Source organism: Lathamus discolor, chromosome 23, assembly GCF_037157495.1.
Source record: "Lathamus discolor isolate bLatDis1 chromosome 23, bLatDis1.hap1, whole genome shotgun sequence".
NCBI lineage: Eukaryota > Metazoa > Chordata > Aves > Psittaciformes > Psittacidae > Lathamus > Lathamus discolor.
Genome location: NC_088906.1, coordinates 1,602,509 through 1,618,432, shown reverse-complemented (window position 1 = coordinate 1,618,432; position 15,924 = coordinate 1,602,509). Strand labels below are relative to the sequence as shown.

The window sequence follows — 15,924 nt, the reverse complement described above, 5'->3', positions numbered from 1 at the left end:
TGGATAATGGATGGATGGATGATGGATGGATGGATGGATGGATGATGGATGGATGATGGATGGATGGATGGATGATGGATGATGGATGGATGATAGATGGATGGATGATAGATGATGGATGGATGACGGATGATGGACAGATGATGGACATATGATGGATGGATGATGGATGGATGATGGATGACGGATGATGGGTGATGGATGATGGGTGATGGACACCCCCCGCTGTCCCCATAGCGGTGTTGGGGGGGGTGGTTCCCGAGTTTCCCTTCGGTTCCAGCCTCTCCAGCCCTTCCCGACCCGCTTCCCGGCTCCATTCCCGGTCCGGGGCCGCCCTCTGGCGTCCGCTGCCATTACCGCCCATTCACGCGCTCCGCGATGGGGGTCCCTGTCCCCGGCCCCATTCCCACCCTTGCGCCCCTTTTCTCTCCCCCCCATTTCCAAGCCCCCCTCCCCCCCCCACTTCGGGGGTTCGGCTTTGGGGGGTCCCGTGTCCCCCCCCGGCAGTTTTGGGGCTCTCGGGCCGCTGGGGGGCAGCAGAGGAGCGGGAATGGGGGGCGGGATGGGGGGGGGGGGGGGGGCGGATCGGGGTGTTGGGTTCCCGGCCCCCCCCAGGGGGGAAACTGAGGCACGGGGGGTGCTGGGGGGGGAGGGGGGGAGTCTGAACCCCCAAATGCAGCAGAATGGGGGGAGGGGGGTCAGGAGCACGGGGAGGGTTTGGGGGGGGCTGGAGGGGTCCCCTTAAATGCATCCCCCCCATTTGGTGCTGTTCCGCTCACCCCCGGCAGAGGGCACCCCAAACCAGCGCACCCGTGGGGCTGGCCGATGGGGGGGCACCCATGGGTTCGCTGTCGCCTTCCCCATAGGGACCGGGGGGGGGGGGGAACATGAGGGGGTCTCTGGGGGGAACATGGGGGGGTCTCTGGCATCATCCCCCCCCCCCCCACTGTACCATGGGCTGGGAGGGGGGGTTCAATCCCCCCCCAGGGCTATGGGATGTGGGGGGGGGAGCCGGGACAGGCTGAGACCTGGCGCAGCCCATCCCAGGTGGATGCGAGGGTTTGGGGGGGTCCCGGCTCCTTTTGGGGTGTCCCGGGGTTGGATGTGGGGGGGGGGGTGGGGGGATCCGGACACCCGGGGTCTTGTGGGGTGATGGGGTCTGGGGGTCCTGACCCATAGGGGGGGCTCGGGGAGGGTGGGAGCTTCGTTGTGCCCCCCCCCCCCTCCAAGCGGTGGGACCTGAACCCCCTTTTCAGCCCCTGTGAGACCCCCCCACATCCAGCACCATGAGGGGCTCCTGCCCCACAAACCCCCCCCCATTGCTCCCCGCAGCCCCCTAAGTTTCGGGGTCCCCTTTATAGTGAATGGGGGGCGGAACCCAAAATCCCCGGGCTTCGGGTAGGGGGTGTCTTGGGGGTCCTGCCCCATAAGGGGATGTTAAGGGAGTTCCTGCCCCATAAGGGTTGTTAAGGGGGTCCCTGCCCCATAAGGTGTTGTTATGAGGGTCCTGCCCCATAAGGGGTTGTTAAGGGGGTCCCTGCCTTATAAGGGGTTGTTACGGGGGTCCTGCCTCAGAGGGGGTTGTTAAAGGGGTCACTGCCCTGGAAGTTGTTGTTATGGGGGTCCCTACCCATAGCGGGGTTTTTACGTGTGTCCTGCCCCATAGGGGGTTGTTAAAAGGGGTCCCTGCCCCATAGCGGGATTGTTAAGGGGGTCCCTGCCCCATAGGGGGTTGTTAAAGGGGTCCTGCCCCACAGGGGTTGTTAAAGGGGTCCCTGCCCCATAGCGGGGTTGTTAAAGGGGTCTCTCCCCCATAGTGGGGTTGTTGAGGGGGTCCCTACCCCACAGGGGTTGTTAAAGGGGTCCTGCCCCATAGGGGTTGTTAAAGGGGTCCTGCCCCATAGGGGGCTGTTAAAGGGGTCCCTGCCCCATAGGGGTTGTTAAAGGGGTCCTGCCCCATAGGGGGCTGTTAAAGGGGTCCCTGCCCCACAGGGGTTCTTAAAGGGGTCCTGCCCCATAGCGGGGTTGGCCCCACCCCGGGCGGGTCCCGCAGGCCCGGACCTGCCCCGTCCAACGCCCGTCATTAGCGGCGGGGCCGGAGCCGCCCCAAGCGCAGCGCCTCGGAGTTTCCCATCACACCCAGGGGGGGGGGGCGAAACCCGAACCCCCCCGGACCCCCCCGGACCCCCCCGGACCCCGACTGGAACATCCCGAACCCCCAAACCCCACCGGGCCCCCCCCGGACCCTGCCCGGGGGGAAGCATCCCCGCACCGAGGGCATCGGGGGGGGGGGGGGGGGTCCATTGGTCATTGGGAACCCCCAAAGGGGCTGTTGGGCCCCCCCCCCCCCTGCTGGTGGGCCCCGGGGGGGTGACCCCGGTGGGGAGGGGTTGGGGGGGTTCTATGGGGCTGGGGGGGGCTGGATCAGCACCGGGTTCGTTGGTGCCCTATAGAGGGTGCTGTGCAGTTATGGAGCTGGGGGACCATGGGGTGGAGGGAGGGAGCAGGGAGGGATGGAGGGAGGGAGGGAGGGATGATGGATGGATGGAAGGATGGTGGATGGATGGATGGATGATGGATAACGGATGGATGGATGGGTGATGGATGGGTGATGGAAAGATGATGGGTGGATGATGGATGAACAGACAGACGGACAAATACTGGCTTCAGAAGCATGGGTGAGCTTCTCACCCAGCACCCCAAGTCCTCCTCCTCCTCCATGTCACCCATGATCCAGGTCTGGGTGTCCTGTGTCACCCATGATCCAGGACTGGATGTCCCGTGTCACCCATGATCCAGGTCTGGGTGTCCCGTGTCACCCATGATCCAGGTCTGGGTGTCCCGTGTCACCCATGATCTGGGGCTGGATGTCCCGTGTCACCCATGATCCCAAGGGCTGGGTATCCCGTGTCACCCATGATCCGGGGCTGGGTGTCCCGTGTCACCCATGATCCAGGGCTGGGTGTCCCGTGTCACCCATGATCTGGGGCTGGATGTCCCGTGTCACCCATGATCCGGGGCTGGATGTCCCGTGTCACCCATGATCCCAAGGGCTGGGTGTCCCGTGTCACCCATGATCCCAAGGGCTGGATGTCCCGTGTCACCCATGATCCGGGTCTGGATGTCCCGTGTCACCCATGATCCGGGGCTGGGTGTCCCGTGTCACCCATGATCCAGGGCTGGATGTCCCGTGTCACCCATGATCCCAAGGGCAGGGTGTCCTGTGTCACCCATGATCCCAAGGGCTGGGTGTCCTGTGTCACCCATGATCCCAAAGGCTGGATGTCCCGTGTCACCCATGATCCCAAGGGCTGGATGTCCCGTGTCACCCATGATCCGGGTCTGGATGTCCCGTGTCACCCATGATCTGGGGCTGGGTGTCCCGTGTCACCCATGATCCAGGGCTGGATGTCCCGTGTCACCCATGATCCCAAGGGCAGGGTGTCCTGTGTCACCCATGATCCCAAGGGCTGGATGTCCCGTGTCACCCATGATCCGGGTCTGGATGTCCCGTGTCACCCATGATCCAGGTCTGGGTGTCCCGTGTCACCCATGATCCGGGGCTGGGTGTCCCGTGTCACCCATGATCCAGGGCTGGATGTCCCGTGTCACCCATGATCCAGGGCTGGATGTCCCGTGTCACCCATGATCCCAAGGGCTGGATGTCCCGTGTCACCCATGATCCGGGTCTGGATGTCCCGTGTCACCCATGATCCAGGTCTGGGTGTCCCGTGTCACCCATGATCCAGGTCTGGGTGTCCCGTGTCACCCATGATCCGGGGCTGGGTGTCCCGTGTCACCCATGATCCAGGGCTGGATGTCCCGTGTCACCCATGATCCCAAGGGCTGGGTGTCCTGTGTCACCCATGATCCCAAGGGCTGGGTATCCCATGTCACCCATGATCCCAAGGGCTGGATGTCCCGTGTCACCCATGATCCCAAGGGCTGGGTGTCCCGTGTCACCCATGATCCGGGGCTGGGTGTCCTGTGTCACCCATGATCCCAAGGGCAGGGTGTCCTGTGTCACCCATGATCCGGGTCTGGATGTCCCGTGTCACCCATGATCCGGGGCTGGGTGTCCCGTGTCACCCATGATCCCAAGGACTGGATGTCCCGTGTCACCCATGATCCTGGGCTGGGTGTCCCGTGTCACCCCGATCCCTGCTCCCTCCGGCTCTCCGTGGGCTGTGGCTGCCATGGGAGCCGCCGGGCTCCAGCAGCTCCGGCTTTGACCCCGCCGGGATCCCCCCGTTCCCTCTGCTCCCCCCCTCCCGGCCCTGCAATTCCCTGCCCCGGAATTCCCAGCGCCGGGCTCTGCGCTCGGCCTATCCCGGTGGTCCCCTCTCCCTCGGGCACCGGGAATGCCGGGGGCTGCCGACACCCCGGGGCCGCGTTCCCCCTTCCCACCCCTCCTCGTCCCATCCAGGAGCTCTCAGATTCCTTCCTCTCCCTCTTTGCCTGTGGGACCAGGAGCCCATGGCGCCCGTCGCCAGCTTCTAGAAGCTTCCAAGGCTCTGGAATACTCCCGGCGCAAACTGGGTCTGAAGGCAAGGGGCTGATCCTTGTGATCCCAAGGGAGAGGTGCTGAGCACCATCAGCTCCCGGTAGGATAAATCCCAGTGTCCAGGCACGGTGGCGATGGTCGCATCCTGCCATGGCCCATGGAATCATGGAATGGGTTGAAGGGACCTTAAAGCTCATCCGTAGGGAGAGGAGATTCCCCGTTGGGATGTGTGTGGGGAGCTCCTGGGCCTGCTCAGGGTGTTTGTGTCCTCAGGGATGGAGCCTGAAAGCTGGGAGCGATCCAATGGGAGCCGTGGCCCGCATTCCCGAGCCGTGAGCTGCTTCCCAAGTTGGGAAAGCGTTGGGAAAGACGGGATCGGCGTCAGGAGAGAGGAGCCGCTGGGATCCCAGCTCTCCTCAATGGGGAGGCAGGAGGGAAGGTGGGTCCGGGTCGCCCCATGGGCTCGGCCCCCGATCCCCAGCCCGTGGCTCTGGGAGGAAGGTCGGCTCCATGGGGCGCATCCCGCTCCGGGATGCTCTTCCCAAGGCGTTGCCGTGGCCGGGGATTTCCATCCCAGTGCTGATGGGTGATGGTGGCCGACACTGGATCCCCTGGGATCATCCCCACCACCGGTGCTTTACCCCTGGTGCACCAACCTGGAGAGTGCTGGAGATGCTCATCCCATGGGACAGGGTTTGAGAAGGAGATCCCGGGTCCCAGTGAGGTTTTCCCACTGCACAAGGTGCAGCAGGATCCCATTGGATGCAGCAGGACCCCATTGGATGCAGCAGGACCCCATTGGGAGCAGCAGGACACCATTGGATGCAGCAGGACCCCATTGGGTGTGACAGGACCCCATTGGGTGCAACAGGACCCCATGGGGTGCAGCAGAACCCCATTGGATGCAGCAGGACCCCATGGGGTGCAGCAGGACCCCATTGGATGCAGCAGGACCCCATCGGATGCAGCAGGACCCCATTGGATGCAGCAGGACCCCTTTGGGTGGAGCAGGACCCCATTGGATGCAGCAGGACCCCATGGGGTGCAGCAGGACCCCACTGGGTGCAGCAGGACCCCATAGGATGCAGCAGGACCCCATGGGGTGCAGCAGTACCCCTTTGGGTGCAGCAGGACCCCAGGGGGTGCAGCAGGACCCCATCGGATGCAGCAGGACCCCATTGGGTGCAGCAGGACCCCATTGGATGCAGCAGGACCCCACTGGGTGCAGCAGGACCCCATGGGATGCAGCAGGACCCCATGGGGTGCAGCAGGACCCCATTGGGTGCAGCAGGACCCCTTTGGGTGCAGCAGGACCGCATGGGGTGCGGCAGGACCCCATTGGATGCAGCAGGACCCCATGGGGTGCAGCAGGACCCCATTGGATGCAGCAGGACCCCATGGGGTGCAGCAGGACCCCTTTGGGTGCAGCAGGACCCCATCGGATGCAGCAGGACCCCACTGGGTGCAGCAGGACCCCATTGGATGCAGCAGGACCCCATGCGGTACAGCAGGACCACTTTGGGTGCAGCAGGACCCCATGGGGTGCAGCAGGACCCCATTGGATGCAGCAGGACCCCATGGGGTGCGGCAGGACCCCATTGGATGCAGCAGGACCCCATTGGATGCGGCAGGACCCCATTGGGTGCGGCAGGACCCCATGGGGTGCAACAGGACCCCATTGGATGCAGCAGGACCCCACTGGGTGCAGCAGGACCCCATGGGGTGCAGCCGGACCCCATTGGATGCAGCAGGACCCCACTGGGTGCAGCAGGACCCCTTTGGGTGCAGCAGGACCCCATAGGATGCAGCAGGACCCCATTGGATGCAGCAGGACCCCATTGGGTGCAGCAGGACCCCATTGGATGCAGCAGGACCCCATGGGGTGCAGCAGGACCCCATCGGATGCAGCAGGACCCCATCGGGTGCAGCAGGACCCCTTTGGGTGCAGCAGGACCACACTGGGTGCAGCAGGACCCCATCGGATGCAGCAGGACCCCATTGGATGCAGGAGGACCCCACTGGGTGCAGCAGGACCCCTTTGGGTGCAGCAGGACCCCATAGGATGCAGCAGGACCCCATGGGGTGCAGCAGGACCCCTTTGGGTGCAGCAGGACCCCATGGGGTGCAGCAGGACCCCATCGGATGCAGCAGGACCCCATTGGGTGCAGCAGGACCCCATTGGATGCAGCAGGACCCCACTGGGTGCAGCAGGACCTCATGGGATGCAGCAGGACCCCATGGGGTGCAGCAGGACCCCACTGGGTGCAGCAGGACCCCATGGGTTGCAGCAGGACCCCACTGGGTGCAGCAGGACCCCATTGGATGCAGCAGGACCCCACTGGGTGCAGCAGGACCCCATGGGATGCAGCAGGACCCCATGGGGTGCAGCAGGACCCCATTGGATGCAGCAGGACCCCACTGGGTGCAGCAGGACCCCATTGGATGCAGCAGGACCCCACTGGGTGCAGCAGGAACCCATGGGATGCAGCAGGACCCCATGGGTTTGCAGCAGGACCCCATTGGATGCAGCAGGACCCCACTGGATGCAGCAGGACCCCATTGGGTGCAGCAGGACCCCATTGGGTGCAGCAGGACCCCATTGGATGCAGCAGGACCCCATGGGGTGCAGCAGGACCCCACTGGATGCAGCAGGACCCCATGGGGTGCAGCAGGACCCCACTGGGTGCAGCAGGATCCCATTGGATGCAGCAGGACCCCTTTGACTGCAGCAGGACCCCATTGGGTGCAGCAGGACCCCATCGGATGCAGCAGGACCCCATTGGGTGCAGCAGGACCCCATGGGGTGCAGCAGGACCCCATAGGATGCAGCAGGACCCCATGGGGTGCAGCAGGACCCCATTGGATGCAGCAGGACCCCATCGGATGCAGCAGGATCCCATTGGATGCAGCAGGACCCCTTTGAGTGCAGCAGGACCCCATCGGATGCAGCAGGACCCCATGGGGTGCAGCAGGACCCCATCGGATGCAGCAGGACCCCATGGGGTGCAGCAGGACCCCGTTGGGTGCAGCAGGACCCCATGGGGTGCAGCAGGACCCCATTGGATGCAGCAGGACCCCTTTGGGTGCAGCAGGACCCCATCGGATGCAGCAGGACCCCTTTGGGTGCAGCAGGACCCCATTGGATGCAGCAGGACCCCATCGGATGCAGCAGGACCCCATGGGGTGCAGCAGGACCCCTTTGGGTGCCGCAGGATCCCATCGGATGCAGCAGGACCCCATGGGATGCAGCAGGACCCCATCGGATGCAGCAGGACCCCATCGGATGCAGCAGGACCCCATTGGATGCAGCAGGACCCCACTGGGTGCAGCAGGACCCCATCGGATGCAGCAGGACCCCATGGGGTGCAGCAGGACCCCATCGGATGCAGCAGGACCCCATTGGATGCAGCAGGACCCCTTTGAGTGCAGCAGGACCCCATTGGGTGCAGCAGGACCCCATTGGATGCAGCAGGACCCCTTTGAGTGCAGCAGGACCCCATTGGGTGCAGCAGGACCCCATTGGGTGCAGCAGGACCCCATTGGATGCAGCAGGACCCCTTTGGGTGCAGCAGGACCCCATGGGGTGCAGCGGCCCCTTTGCCCGCCCCGCAGCTCACCCAGGCATGGGATGGGTGCCAGGAGCCGACGGGAGCTCCCGGAGCTCTGCTCCGACCGGTTCCGGCGGTCCGGGGCCGGTTGCGTCAGGCTGGGCCGATGCTGCCTCCCCCTCCCGGCCCCGCTGGCACCCGGCTGCTGCCCCTGCCCCCCCAGGAGCCGGGGACCCCCGACGCGTTTCCATGCAGGGCCCCCCGCTTCCCATTCCCTGCAATGGGAATGCTGCCGCTCAGGGGATGCCCCCGAGGTTCGGGGGGAGGAGAGAGGCACCAGGGCCACGTTTGTGGGCCTGCAGAAGGCAAATCCGGGGGGAATGGGGCTGGTTCCCCCAACCTCTCCCTGGAGCATCTCCAATAGGGATACGGACGGCGCTGGTTGGTGGCTGCAGCCTCAGCTTCTGCTCTGGGGCTTCAAGGGTGGCAGAGGGGGGATGCTCCGCTCACCCCCATGGCTAACACGGGAGCTAAGGGGGGCAATGGAGCGCGGTGCTCTTGCCAAGCGGCTCCTCCGGTGCTGGGGAGGGAGCTCGCGGCTGGACCCCCTTCAGGGATGATCCCGGCAATTCCAGGAACGCTTCCAGGTGCCGGGACCTGCCCTCAGGGCCGTGGGGCCGAGCTCCTCAGGCTGGCGATGGCCCCCGGACCCCGCAGTGAAGGTCCCCGAGGGCTCTGCAGTGATTGGAAACCTCCTTCAAAGCCTTCCCAAGCCCTTCGCATGGGGCACAAACGCGACTTTAGAGCCCGGCCGAGGGCCAACGCTGCCCAGCGGAGCCCCAACCCCAGCAGCGCGATTGGGAAACCGGCTTTTGGGTCGGGATTGGGTGAACCAAGGCTCTGCCATCAGCTCAGCCCGAAGGGAGCTGCCGGAACAAGGGTCTCCTCCAGGCTGGGACGTGTCGAGGTGCTTGAGGTGCTTTGTCACGGCTCAAGGAGGGCCGGTGATGGGTTGACAGCTCTGCCATGGGAGCGCGGTTCGGAGGCTCCAACAGCAACAGGAGCGTTGTTTTCTTAGCTCTCGAGGGAGTGTTTTGAGGCAGGGCACGGTGGTGGCAAAGGGAGGAGGGAACCCTTCGGAGCCCTAGAACAATGGCTGGAATTAGAGCCCAAGGCCACGTCTCCACTCCCCTGACACGGGGCCAACTCCCGCAGCGCATAAAAAGGGGGGATCGGGCGCTGCACCCGCAGAACTCGCCTCCGTTCGCCTCCCACCCTGCGCTCTCGGCTCCGCACGGGGACCCCTCGCCATGTCTCGCCAGTCCTGCGGCCTGGGCAAAGGGTTCAGCTCCAGCTCCGCTTGCTTCGGAGGCAGGACCAAGGTCACGTTCAGCTCCGCATCCCGAGGAGGATGCCGGGGGCCCGGCAACGCCGGCGGCTTCAGCAGCAGGAGCCTCTTTGCGTTAGGAGGGGGCAATAGGAGCGCCTCCGTAGGAGGGTTTGGGGGTGTCTGCAGAGGGCTTGGGGCCGGTGGCCAAGGAGGCTTTGGTTATGGCTATGGGGCCGGTGCGGTGTTTGGTGGTGGGGCTGGAGGAGGCTTCGGTGGCGGCTTCGGTGGCTTCGGTGGAGGGTTCGACAGCGGGATGGGGGGCCAAGGCTTCCCCGCCTGCCCGCCGGGAGGCATCAGGGAGGTGACGGTCAACCAGAGCCTGCTGGCCCCGCTCAACCTCGAGATCGACCCCGAGATCCAGAAGGTGCGGACGCAGGAGCGCGAGGAGATCAAGAAGCTCAACAACAAATTCGCTTCCTTCATCGACAAGGTGAGAGCTGGGGGCTCGCCATGGGGATGCGCCCGTCCAACCGCACCGGGAGCCTTGCTCCGACCACCCCATAGAGCCCCGGCAGGCAGAGCCGGGCGCTGGAGAAGTGGCTTTCCTGACCCCAGGGATGGCATCCTTGGTGCTAAGTGCTGGGGCCATGTGGAGCATCCTCGGAGGGGTCTCTGCTGATGGGCTCTGTCCATCGTGGGGTGAAGGACTTGGAGGGTTTTGGCCTGTTCTGAAGGAGGAGATGCCAACATGATGGAGCTCGTTGAGTTTAGGCACTATGAGATAGGGGAGGGAAGGTGACCCACCTTCATCCGTGGAGCTGTGGTCCTACCTTGGAGCTTAGGGGGAATGGAATCATAGCTTGGGTTGGGAAGGACCTTGGGGTCGTCTAGTTCATGGCCATGGGCAGGGACACCTCCCACTGGGTCAAGCTTATTAAATGGGAAGGAAATATGGAAAACATAGGGAAAAAAGGTGATAAAAAGATGCTTTTGGGAACAGCCTGACCCTTTTTCCACCCCGCAATCGATTAGGTCCGGTTCCTCGAGCAGCAGAACCGGGTCCTGGACACCAAGTGGAAGCTCCTGCAGGAGCAGGGCAGCCCGGGAACAGGGAGCAAGAACCTCGACCCCTACTTTGAGACCTACATCAATGGGTTGAGGAGGCAGCTGGACACCCTGTCCAGCGAGCGGAGCCAGCTCGAGTTAGAGCTGAAGAGCTTCCAGGACATGGTGGAAGACTACAAGACCAAGTGCGTCCCCATGGGTCACGGTTGGGCTGCTTGGGGGGGGTGAGGTAGAGCTAAAACCTGGCTTGAAGCAGTCGGAATGAGGAGAATTGGCAACTCCTCCCCGGTTTCAATGGCTGGAAGGCATCAAAGGGCCGGGGGAGTCTTCCCCAACCCGGTTTTGGCAATGGGTGGAGGCTTCTCCAGGTATTTCTCAATGCCTGTTGTTGCTTCGCGCTCGAGCAGAGTCCTCTGCTCCTTGCCCTCCCCACTGCAGAATCCACGCTATTATGGTTTAATGAATGAATGAGATCAGTTGCTAAATCCGGCTGTAATTTCCTCCCGGATTTCCTCAGGGATTGCTTCCCATAATATCCCTCACGGTTGGAAGCTTAGAGCTTTCCTTGGGAGGATGCTGCGGGGTTCAAGGACAGACAAAGATGATTTTCCCTGCTCTTATTTCTGTATTGGAAAAGCAAGAACAAAGCCTGGAGAGATGCTCCCACCAAAGGGGTTACAGAGCAGGGGGGGGGAAGCAGGTCCGGGACCCACCAGGATCAAGCAGATCCTTGGCTCCATCGAGGTTGCAGGTTGGTCTTTGCCTGTTTTGGAGCATCTCCACCACTCAACACCCCGCAGCAATGACCTGCCCCAGCGAGCAGTTGGGAACGGCCCATGCTGAGGACCTCAAGGTCCTTGGGTCTTGTGGAAGGAGCTGCAGTGACTCAGTTCGGGCACTGGAGGTGGCAGGAGCTGGGAGGAAGGCGAAGGCCATCAATCTCCTCGTGGCAGGTCCATTCCTGCTGCGTTCCTTAGTCTGAGGCCAAGAGCATCCGGGTGCCAGCAGCGGGCAGGGCCGAAGCACCCGAGATCCCATCTCCTTCCTCCCAACCAACAGGTACGAGGAGGAGATAAACAAGAGGACAGCGGCCGAGAACGACTTCGTGGTCCTCAAAAAGGTGAAGTCCTTTAGTTCTGCACACCCAGACACAGCCTGGGCCATGGGGTGTCTTGCTTCCCCCAGGACCATGAGATGGGTGCCATAGGGCAGGTTTTCACGTCCCATCTCTGCTGCAGGACGTGGACACAGTCTACATGACCAAGGTGGAGCTCCAGGCGAAGTTGGATTCTCTGGCAGATGAGATCAGCTTCTTGAAGTACCTCTACGACGTGGTGCGTGGTGCAGAGGCACTGCAGGGGGATGCTGGGATGGAGCGGGGTTGGGTCACTGGATGGGGATGCTGGGATGGAGCGGGGTTGGGTCACTGGATGGGGATGCTGGGATGGAGCGGAGCTGTGGCACCATAAGGGATCGATGGGCTGAAGCCGGGTCTGGTGTGAACGGCAGGAGCTGTCTGAGGTGCAGAAGACCGTTTCCGACACCTCCGTGGTTCTCACCATGGACAACAACCGCAACCTGGACCTGGACAGCATCATCGCAGAGGTCAAAGCACAGTATGAGGAGATTGCCAACAGAAGCCGAATGGAGGCCGAGTCCTGGTACCAGAGCAAGGTGAACGTGCCACGCATTGCTTGTGATGCCCCTGCCCCGGGAGGTGGTCACTCAGACCATGGGGGTTTAATGGTGCTGCCTGGGGCTCATGTGCTCCTCTCCATGTCCCCACCAGTACGAAGAGCTTCAGGCCACCGCAGGCAAACACGGGGACAGCCTGAAGGACTCCAAGGCCGAGATCTCCGAGCTCAACCGCGTCATCCAGAGGATCCGTGCCGAGATCGAGAGCGTGAAGAAACAGGTCAGGGTTGCACTGGGTTGAGTGGGTGTGAGCGCCTGGTCCTGCCCTGCAGAGCTGCCCTGAAAGCAAACAGGCTGAAAGAGTCATCGCAAGCAGGGAGGAACCTGCTGAGCCTGTGCCCAGCTGAGCACAAGGCATCTGCGCCTTCGTCTCCAGCCAGTTCCCAGGCTCCTCACGTCCTCACATCCATGTCCTGCCCCTCTCATCCTCACATCCATGTTCCTGCCCCTCTCATCCCCACGTCCACGTTCCTGCCCCTCTCATCCTCACATCCATGTCCTGCCCCTCTCATCCTCACATCCATGTTCCTGCCCCTCTCATCCTCACATCCATGTTCCTGCCCCTCTCATCCCCACATCCATGTCCTGCCCCTCTCATCCTCACATCCATGTCCTGCCCCTCTCATCCTCACATCCATGTTCCTGCCCCTCTCATCCTCACATCCATGTTCCTGCGCCTCTCATCCTCACATCCATGTTCCTGCCCCTCTCATCCTCACATCCATGTTCCTGCCCCTCTCATCCTCACTTCCATGTCCTGCCCCTCTCATCCCCACGTCCATGTTCCTGCCCCTCTCATCCTCACATCCACGTTCCTGCCCCTCTCATCCCCACATCCATGTTCCTGCCCCTCTCATCCCCACATCCAAGTTCCTGCCCCTCTCATCCCCACATCCATGTTCCTGCCCCTGTCCCACATCCACGTCTCTCCCTGCAGTGTGAGACCCTGCAGAGCTCCATCGCGGATGCTGAGCAGCGCGGGGAGGTGGCCCTCAAGGACGCCAGGACCAAGATGACCGACCTGGAGACAGCCCTGCAGAAGGCCAAGGCAGACCTGGCCCGGCAGCTCCGCGATTACCAGGAGCTCATGAACGTCAAACTGGCCCTGGATGTGGAGATCGCGACCTACAGGAAGCTGCTGGAGGGAGAAGAGTGCAGGTGAGTGGGGACGCAGCCGGAGCTTGCCTGTATCCTGCTGAGTCAATGGGAAGAGCGCGGCACATCCCATCTCCTGCAGGAAGCCATTGGCCATGGGCAGATGGAGCCTGGCTCCATGGAGCTGGACTGAAGCTGAGGCTCCATCTCTTTTCCTTGCAGGATGTCTGGAGAGTGCCAGAGCAACGTGAGCATCTGTAAGTAGCATTCCCATGGGAGCGCAATGGGCTGGGATCGATGCTCCGAACCCTCATGGTGGCATCAGAGGTAACCTCGTGCCTTCTGTTCCTCTCTGCAGCCGTGGTGGGAGGCGGCAGCACCTCCATGGGAGGTGGATTCGGCAGCAGCGGAATGTGCCTTGGAGGAGGAGGAGGAGGAATGGGATTCGGGGCTGGAAGCGGGAGAGGCGGCTGCAACGTTGGCTTCGGGGGGGGATTCGGTGCTGGGGGTGGCTTTGGATGCGGAGGGGGGGCAGGATTCTGCTCTATGGGAGGAGGAGCTAACTCGGTGGTGGTGGGGTCTGGGACCACCATCCTGAAGAAGAACACCAGCTCCGTGTCCGTCAACCGGAGGCTTTAGGAAAACAGCTTCCCCCAAACCCCGTCCCCAGCACCCAAAGGAGAAAGGAAGCAAACGGCACGATGCCCATCACCCCTTCCCTTCGTGGCCAAGGTGGTGGCCACCTCCTTCAGTGCACGCCACCGGCACGGGGCTGCACGGGCAGTGGGATGCATCCAGCTGATGACCAGGGTCTTGGGGGGCTTGGGAGCATCTCATTGCTCCCCTCGAGACACCGCGAAGCTGCTGCTTGTGGGGTGCTGAGGAGCAGAACCCGTTCACCAGCCCCATTGGGGTAAGGCTGTGAGGCACCAACCAGCGATGGGTGGAGGGACCGGCCCGTGCGCTGCTCGGACTTGACTCGTGTCAAGGTCTTGCGTCGGATCCAGACGTGGTGCAATGGGAACCGGTGCTGCTCATCACCGCAGCGGCTTCCTCGTAGGGACTGCTCCCACCTGAACGCTCGCGCTTGGCTTTTCCTCAGCGAGATCCCGGCTCTTCCCCTCCGTGGTCTTCAGGAGCTGTTGGAAAACGCTGGGGTTTGAGCAGGGTTTTGCCTTCTCTCTGCGCTCATGGGAACCATCGTGCTTGCTTGTTTAAGCCTTTCTCCTCTGGCATGTGGCCCACCCCAATAAACACCAGAGGCAGTCACCCTGTGTGGTTTTCTCTCTGACCAAGGAGTTTCGTGTTGCAACAAGACTCCTCTCCTGCTCAGCCCTGACACTGAAACCTGCCTTTCTCTTGCCCTTTGAGGAGTGCATTTAAAGGAGCCGAAGCGAGCGCGTAGCCCCAAACCCACAGGCAGTTTGTGCCATGGGCAGGAGGGTGAAGGGGGTCTCGCAGGGGTGAATGGGGCTGGGGTGGCTGGAGCAGAGAAGGGGTGCGTGGAGACCTCAGAGCAGCTTCCAGTGGCTGAAGGGGGCTATAGGGATGCTGGAGAGGGACCTGCAGCAGGGACTGGAGCGATGGGACAAGGGGCGATGGGTTCAGGGTGGAACAGGGGGAGTTCAGGTTGGAGATAAGGGAGTTCTTCCCTGTGAGGGTGCTGGGACACGGGGATGGGTTCAATGGAGAAGGTTTGGATGCCCCATCCCATCAAGGCCAGGTTGGACCCAGGGGCTTGGAGCCCCCTGCTCCAGTAGAAGTTGTCCCTGCCTGTGGGAACTGGATGAGCTTTGAGGTCCTTTCCAACCCCAACCATTCCATGGTTCCTTGATTCTATGTCCTGGTTGAACCCGGATGCTCCTCTCCATCCTCCTGCTGGGCCTCCTGCAGGACAGAGGCTGTTTCCCTCAGAGCAGACTTTGGGACTCATTTGGTGTCAGGAGACCATTCCCTTCCCCTTTCCCTCCTTATGCCCTTTTCTGGTTGGTGTTGGCCACCTCTGGGTATTCCCAAGCCAGTTTATCCCATCCTGCAAGCACACCATTGACTTCCCTGTCCTACAAGGCGGTCCCATGTGGTACCCATGCAGCTTGCACAGCCTGAAGTGCTTTTGAAGCATCCTATAAGGGATGGTGTGGGAGAGGGCAGGGTGATCCTCCCCTCTCCAGCTAATTCCAAGCTATTTCCTCAGTGTCCATGATGCTGGAGCCAGCCCTGCAGCTTTTGCTGCTGTCTGGACAGGCCGGTGATGCACGGGTTGCTTTTAAAGCATCTCCAAAGGTAACTGGGACCACGGGAAGAACAAGACCTCAACCCCCCCCCACCTCTGCACAAGCATAGACTATGGGTGATGATCTGCACATTTAGAGCCCCAAAACCTCTTGGTGTGGTTTGACCTCTTGCTCAGGAGACCTTGAGTCACATCCCTGGTCAACCGCAGACTCGCTCCGCGATCCGGGTGACTCACTCCACTTATCCCAAGCTCCGTTCCCTGCCGGTAAGCGCTGGAGACTGCGGAATGTCACAACGCTGCCAGCAAAGGCGAGTCCCTACTTGGACGGGGTTTGGGCAATGGTTGAGTGTTCCAGAGGGTTGGAAAGGGACCTGAGATGGTGTTGACTGAAGAGACTGCTCCTTCCCGCAGAGCCACCCCGACGCTGCTGCTGCTGCATAAACTCACCTCC

At 62.4% G+C, this 15,924-nt stretch overlaps 1 protein-coding gene across 1 annotated transcript; it reads left to right on the top strand.

Annotated features, from left to right (window-relative positions):
* The first annotated feature begins 9,362 nt into the window (after positions 1-9,362).
* Positions 9,363-14,506, top strand: LOC136003789 (keratin, type II cytoskeletal 4-like). The gene is made up of 9 exons (XM_065659721.1): positions 9,363-9,872; positions 10,415-10,632; positions 11,507-11,567; positions 11,686-11,781; positions 11,957-12,121; positions 12,237-12,362; positions 13,080-13,300; positions 13,460-13,494; positions 13,596-14,506. Exons 1-9 carry the CDS (start codon positions 9,363-9,365, stop codon positions 13,874-13,876), a joined length of 1,713 nt encoding a protein of 570 aa, XP_065515793.1. The 3' UTR covers positions 13,877-14,506.
* Positions 14,507-15,924: the final 1,418 nt, after the last annotated feature.

Excerpts from the sequence above, each read along its gene's own strand:
- LOC136003789 (XM_065659721.1), top strand. The coding sequence starts at position 9,363 with ATGTCTCGCCAGTCCTGCGGCCTGGGCAAAGGGTTCAGCTCCAGCTCC. Across the intron at positions 11,782-11,956 it reads TGAAGTACCTCTACGACGTG|GAGCTGTCTGAGGTGCAGAA; the intron begins GTGCGTGGTGCA and ends TGTGAACGGCAG. Across the intron at positions 13,301-13,459 it reads CTGGAGGGAGAAGAGTGCAG|GATGTCTGGAGAGTGCCAGA; the intron begins GTGAGTGGGGAC and ends TTTTCCTTGCAG.